The 6,847-nt window shown below is 43.8% G+C and overlaps 1 protein-coding gene across 1 annotated transcript in view; it reads left to right on the top strand.

Annotated features, from left to right (window-relative positions):
* Nucleotides 1–1,787: 1,787 nt before the first annotated feature.
* LOC103798200 (TBC1 domain family member 8-like) overlaps nt 1,788–6,847 on the top strand; it is a gene marked incomplete at its 3' end in the record, with an annotated part of 35,922 nt that continues 30,862 nt past the window's right edge. The window contains exons 1-2 of the mRNA XM_009070448.1: nt 1,788–1,791; nt 2,545–2,598. Of these exons, the coding sequence (XP_009068696.1) occupies nt 1,788–1,791; nt 2,545–2,598 (58 nt within the window). The remainder of the gene's footprint in view (nt 1,792–2,544; nt 2,599–6,847) is intronic.

The following is a 6,847-nucleotide window of genomic DNA, read 5'->3' as shown; positions in this document are numbered from 1 at the left end:
AATTTTTTCTTTTAAATAAAATCTTGCAGGGCAGTAGCTTTCATACTGATCTACAGAGTACCTCTTGGTTGTGAATGGAGCTCTGGCCAGTTATGTGATAAGTCCTTTCTTCCTTATCTTCCCCTTGTGTGTATTTGAAATCTTTTTTACTGCATACAGGAAAAAAAAGGGTATTGATAAGCTCTTTGTCTTTTTCCTGGAAATCAAAAAAGCAAAAACTCTTTTGCTGCTCTTTTATACTCTCTGTCCAGACAGTTCTGCCATAATTGTCAATACTTCAGCTTTTAGTAGCCCTGAGCATTTCCCAAGGTCTGAGGCAAATAATTTCCTGATAGAGTCTATTTCAGAGAAAGGCAGGAAGGGGACCACAGTGCTTGAGGATTCCTGGCACTCAGATGGGGAAATCCATCTAGGTTGCCCGTTCATTAAATTGTAATGAACATTGCCCCAGCCCAGGGTGGATGAAGCCTTGAGCAACCTGTGCTAGTGGAAAGTGTCCCTACCCAGGGCAGGGGGTTGGGAAAAGATGATCTGTAAGGTCCATTCCAACCTCTAAAATTCTATGATTCGATGAAAATACCATAAACAATCTTATTGCCATTTGCAGGTACCACTGCCTCCCAACCTCACCCATTATTCTGCAATATCTCACTGCCTCATTTCTCTCATTGCTCACAAGGGGCACTGGGTACAAATTGAAAGAGGGGAAATTTAGGTTAGATATTAGGAAAATGTTTTTCCCTGTGAGGGTGGTGAGACACTGTCCCAGGTTGCCCAGGGAGGCTGTGGCTGTCCCAACCCTGGCAGTGTTCACAGCCAGGTTGGATGAGCCTTGAGCAACCTGCTCTGGTGGGAGGTGTCCCTGCCCAGGGCAGGGAGTGGGGACTAGATGATCCCTAAGGTCCATTCCAACCCGTAAAATTCTTTGATTCTGTGATTGTAGCAGGAGAGAGTCATAGTTACATTGAAGATTTGTATTTTTGTTAGAGAGTGCAAGTGAGTATCCCCATAAACCTTTTTACCTTTTGGAGGGGTGAAAGGCAAAATGAATTCATGAGGATCCAAATATTCATAGGATTATATTAAAAGGTCTGTCCCAATACAGTCTTCAAAACAGCTTGCCTTTGTCTTAAAACATGTCCAGGATACTAAAACAAGTTACAGGTGGATAAAGGCTCAATCTGAGTACTAATTAAAAAAAAGCCCCAAACAACAAAACATTTTTATTTTCAATGCAGCAGATTGAGGAGAGGAAGATGCCACAATAATCATGTTAGTAAAGGAAATTGGTAGTGCTCACTCTCTGTATCCATGGTTTTGTTTTCTTAAGGAGCAGCTCTCTGAAGCCTTGCACAGGAGAGGGAGAAATCCACATACTTTATTGAAAGCTTGGACTCTTGACAAAATGTTATCTAGCCTTGCCCACAACTGGAATTTGGATCAGCAGGTTTTTTCCCTCTATTTTATCTCCTTATTTTGCCGTAACATTTTTTTAAGGAGAATGCATGCTTATAAGCTCTTTCCCAAGAGGATGACTTCTCTGTTACAGTGTTTGGCTGGGAGGCATGAAAGGAGAATGCATGCTTATAAGCTCTTTCCCAAGAGGATGACTTCTCTGTTAGTGTTTGGCTGGGAGGCATGAGCTGGAAGGAAGGATAGGAGCAGGAGGTCAGGACACTACCTGCAAAGCTGTCCCCTGAGCCCACTGAGCTGTGTGTGCTGCTCTGGCCCCCTCTGCTTGCCTTTCTGGAGGGGATTTCTTGCTCCAAAGGCACAGAGATGCCAAGATGGGTAAGGTGAAACTGCAGGTGGTTGTGTTGAAATGTTATTTGTGTACAATGCTAATATTAAAGGTGAGGAAGGACATGTGCTTGGAAAGGAGGGGCTGGGTTGTGTCTGGTTAGAGACTGACCACCAGCTTGTGCAAGACTAATCCAGTAAACAGCTGTGGTGGCTTTTTATTTTCATGCTGTGGAGATCAAATGGCACAGAAAAAGGCAGGAAAATCATAGCATGGTTTGGACTGGAAGGGTTCTAAAAGATCATGTGGTTCCAACCCCCTGGCATGGACAGAGACACCTTCCACTGGACCAAGGTGCTCAAAGCCCCATCCAACCTGGCCTTGAACACTTCCTGCATAGGGAATCCACAATTTCTGTGTCTCACCACCCTCATAGGAAAAACATCCTCCCAATAAAACAATTGAGCATGTCTATGGTGGTAAAGTTTAAGTAGTACTGGTTTGGTCTATTCTGCATTATTTACAGTACCTACCAAAAAAGAGACTTTTTTTTCTTCTTTTTTTTTTTTTGTGTGTTGCCCCAAGTAGTGCCCTGTGTCTGAACAATTTTCAGGACTGTAGCAGCAGCTTGTGTATTCCTTGTCTGTTTTCAGGTGGAAAACAGTTCCAGGTATTTTCACTTGTAATGTGAGAATCAAAGCATTTGGCTCAGTGGCCTTTAGGGCTATAAAAATAGGCTTGGCCTGACCTAGGCTGGTGGCAGAGGACTGAGATAAGCAGCTGTGAGTGCTTTGCTGTGGCAGTTTGCCTGCCTGGGGAAACAGCCCATGGGGAGCAGGGCCGAGGAGGAATAACCAGTGCCCCAGGGCTGCAATGAAATTTGCACCATCCCAGGAGAGAGGGTGCACAGTTCCACTCACTGACCTTTCCCTGGTGTGGTCTTTCCCTCCCCACACCGTGGTCTGATGCCAGAGCAAGAGCTCAGCATCACATCTAGGGATTTAGAAGTCCTGGGGAGCACAGGACACCAACCTCTCCAGTGGAATGCCTGAACTCTGCTCATTTCTCATGTCCACCTTTCCTGGAGCTCTGGGATTGAGGAATAATGATTAAGTAATTTGTTACAATTTGTTTCTACATGCCAGATTGAAAAAAGTCCCAACTCAACAGAAACCAGTTTACCTAGTGGCAGTGTTTGATCTGGCAAAGCCCATCTTGGAAATAATGTAAGGGCTTGGATGTTGTGTATTTCCCTGAGTGAATAAATGCTTGGAGCAGTAGTTATTTATGCTGAAATCTAATGTTGTCTGTTCTTATCTTTGAGTGTGGTGAGCTCTTATCATTACAAAGGAAACAGAGCCTTGCTACAGCCGTTGGAGGAGTCTTCCTCCATCCTTTCTCTTATGTACTTGCCCAAATAAATTCTGCAACTTTTTGTTTTTCTGGTGGTAGAAGCCTAATAAGAAGTACTTTCTAATGGGTACTGTATTATATCAAAACATGTGTATATAATTTTGCAAAATTCAGTGAAGAGTGTGTGGCTGGTGTAAAGCCAGGACATCGAGCTGTTGTCATTAGTGGCCTTGCATAACTGATGGTGTTCTTATCTATCAAAATCATGCATTTTAGGGAGGCCTGAGTGAAAGTAACAACTTTCTAAACATCTGAGTTGAGAACTTTTAGAGAAATCAAATCAAGATGGTGTGAAAGTCCTAGAGATGTTCCCAGACCTTTGTGCTGGGAGCTACCACTGGCTAACAGCAGCTTCATGCCCAGTGTCCTGGGCTGTATCCTGCCTTGGTGCTGCTCAAAAACCTCCACCCTAGCCAGTTATGCCCTGTGGGATGCAGGTACTCTCTGGCTGGGCTGTAAGAGGTAAAGGTGGAGGCAGCACTGGTCCTCAGAGCATCTCAGCTCTGGGTCTTGCCTTGGGCCACCCATGGGGTTGTGGTCACCAGTTAGGGCTCCTGTGTGGTAGGGTGGTTGATACCCAGCAGGGGTCACCTTGATAAACCTCCATCCCTCTCTCAGGAAGGACATGAGTCCTAGGGAGAGCTGCTGAGAAGCCTTGCAGAGCCAGGCAAGAAATCCCTGCTATTTGGTGCCGCCCTGGGAATGCCCTTTTGTCAGGCTGAGTTTATCCTGGTTGGTGTGAAAAGCAGCTTTGTGCTCCAGCTGGAGCACAGGGATGGCAGGGGCTAGGGAATGGGTTCATCCACCTGTGTTTTTCCTGGTGGTGGGCTGCTCCTTCAGCCAGTTCGCTCATCTCCTCTGGGGTGGCTAATTGCTGCCCACCAGGGCTATTGTGAGGCTCTAATTGTTTGCAAATCACTGTGGGCTGGAGGAAGCTCTGGGAAGGAGTGTAATTAGGATTCAGGGTATGGAGTGCTTTTCTGCCTCAAAGAGCCAAGATTAATTGTGCTTTATTGAAGCTGTTAGATCAATTCCACTGTCCTAAAAATACCCCAACTTTAGTTTTATGATTGTCTGAATTGTTTGATTTGCTCTTTTCTCCCAGCTCACATGCCTCAACAGCCTCTTGCAGCTATTAACTCTCCTTGCAAAACTGCACTTGCTGGGAAGCAACCTGTGTTCTTAGCTTCTTCCAGTTCCTGGCAAGGGCTTTCTTCTTTTGGGTAAAGTATAACTTTCGTCAGATAGCTGAGCTTATTTTTCTTCCTGCTTCCAGCTTTGTGTGGAGGAGCAGATGTAGCAAGCAGCAGTGAGCTCCCAAGGATGAATTTGAAGGTTCCACGTCATGGCTTTGTACTGGAGCTATAGCCTGGAAGGGTTCTGGACTGTGGCTGTAATTGTAAATGCTTCAATTTGGTGGTTTTGTCTTACAAAAATAACCTTGTCTGACTTTAAAAAAAAAAGAGGGTATGAGTATTTAAAACAGGGCTTTGGCATGATGTGGATGAGCAAAGCAACCAACTGCTCTTTTCCACGTCCCCACAGAGCAGGCAGTGAGCAGTCACTGCAGTCCCTAGAGACCCTGTGGTGCCATCCCTGACTTTGGAAGTGCCAGGTGCTGGCAGCTTCAGCTTTGGAGCCACTGAGCATCTTGGCAGTCTGCTTTGGGTCCTTGTGCTGAGACAGTCCTCTGTTTTCCTGGAAAGGCTGGATCTGGCAGATACTCTTAAGACAGGCCTTGTTGCACATCTGTCCAGCTGTGCTGGTCTCAGGTGCAGTGGAAACCTCAGGTCTTTTTTACCAACTAGACCAAAGAGAGGTGGAACGACAATTTTCTCTCTGCTTTGAACTTCTGCAGCAGTTATTTTCCTTCTGCAGTGGCTAAAGCTGTTGCCCAGGATGCTGGAGACACAAACTGGACTGTCTCCCATGTCACCCTTTGATTTTGAGAGAGGGGGTGTAAGTGTTTCATTTGGGAGGTGCAGGGCTGTGGCACATGGTGGGAAGAAGTGCCTCTGTGTGTGCATCTGACCTGCTGTTCCCCTGGTTTTAAAAGTCTGTCAGAATTTCTTACCAGCTAATTGCAGGTACTATATGCTATTGCTTCTTTGAACTACATTGGCTTTTCCTCACTACTTTGTAATGAGTTCAGCAAAATATCCTGTCTGTGGTGACCAGGTGTCTTATTTAAAACCAAAGTAAAACTCTAGTAGTGTCATTTCTCAGTGTTGCCACTTAGATTAAACTCTCTTTTTTGTTCTTTTCTTCTTCCCCCCACTCTGTGCACCCCCAAAAAAAAGAAAAAAAGCAATAGCAGCTTTGGCCTTTTGCCCTTTTTGTTTTAGATTTTGGAGGATTTTCTTAATTTATTGGGCCCAGACTCCTAAGTGATCAATCCAAGCCCCTCTGCCTTGCAGCATGGCTTAGCTGCTGAAGTGACCACTCCATTTATGGGAAGATATTTGAGTTAGTTGATTTTAGTTCTGAAAACTTTTCCTTTAAGGCCTTTAAAGTATGATGTAGGTAATCAGAAATCAGCTTACTGTCCGTGCCTTGGACTGCCTCTTGAGTATCATCCTAAAAGATGAAAATATTAGGTAGTTTTTCAGTTTCAGTTTTTCATTTGAGTTCAGCTTTAATCACCCTCTGACCAGTGTCTTGGAAGTTTAAAAGGATTTTTGAAATACCACGTGGATAATTGACTCTGATTTGGGACAGGAGCCTGCATTCTTTAGTTTGAAAGATACAGTATGTTTAATAGAAATTGGTGTTAGGTCAGCTTAAGGTAAACATTCCTGGATTAGTTATGAACATGCCACAGGATGACTCGTAATGGGATCTTTTATCTTTCTGTGGGGGTAAAATGTCTCTAAAGATGAAGAGGGGTGCACTTGTGATGGTTCATTTGAGAACCTGATTGTTATAAAATATCCCTGGTTTATTTTTTTTGGTGTGTGTGTCTGAAGAAATGCTCAACAAATTCATGGTGCACAATGTCCTGTTTGTGTTCCATTTGGTTACAGGTTGACCTCTGTGAAGGGGAGACAGTTCCTACCTGTTGTAGAATTTGAAATGGTTCCTTGCTAATTTTTATACTTCACTTTATTTGTTGTACTGTGTCCATAATATGCACGTGCATCTGATAAAAATGGATTTGCAGTTATAAGCACAACAGTCTTGTTTACCAGTTTTCAGTATTCAAGTGAGAAAATATGCACAATACTAGATGTTTCAAGGAAATAAAAACCACTAAGTAGAGCATGGGATTTGTAGTGAGTTTTCCAGATATCTTCTATAGACTAAATTCTGAAAAAATATAGGTAGGTGTTACCTACCTGAAATGCAGCTTTGAGCTCAAGTGATCAGATTTATTTCAGTAGAAAAGTGGTTTTCTCCACATTTCATGTCTTCATCTCCATATTTGTCAAAAGTGTACGTAGAATCACAGGATAGTGGTTTTCTCCACATTTCATGTCTTCTTCTCCATATTTGTCAAAAGTATACGTAGAACCACAGGATCATCAAGGTTAGAGAAGACCTCTAAGATCATCAAGTCCAATCATTAACCTGTCACTGCTGGAACCCTTAACCATATCCTCCAGTATCAGACCAGAGATGGTGACTCCACCACCTCCCTGAGCAATATTCCAGTGCCTGAACATCCTCACAGGGAAAACATTTCTCCTAACATCT

The sequence above is a fragment of the Acanthisitta chloris genome, unplaced genomic scaffold (genome assembly GCF_000695815.1).
Source record: "Acanthisitta chloris isolate BGI_N310 unplaced genomic scaffold, ASM69581v1 scaffold1952, whole genome shotgun sequence".
In the NCBI taxonomy this organism is placed as follows: Eukaryota; Metazoa; Chordata; class Aves; order Passeriformes; family Acanthisittidae; genus Acanthisitta; species Acanthisitta chloris.
This window is presented reverse-complemented; position numbering and strand designations above follow the sequence as displayed.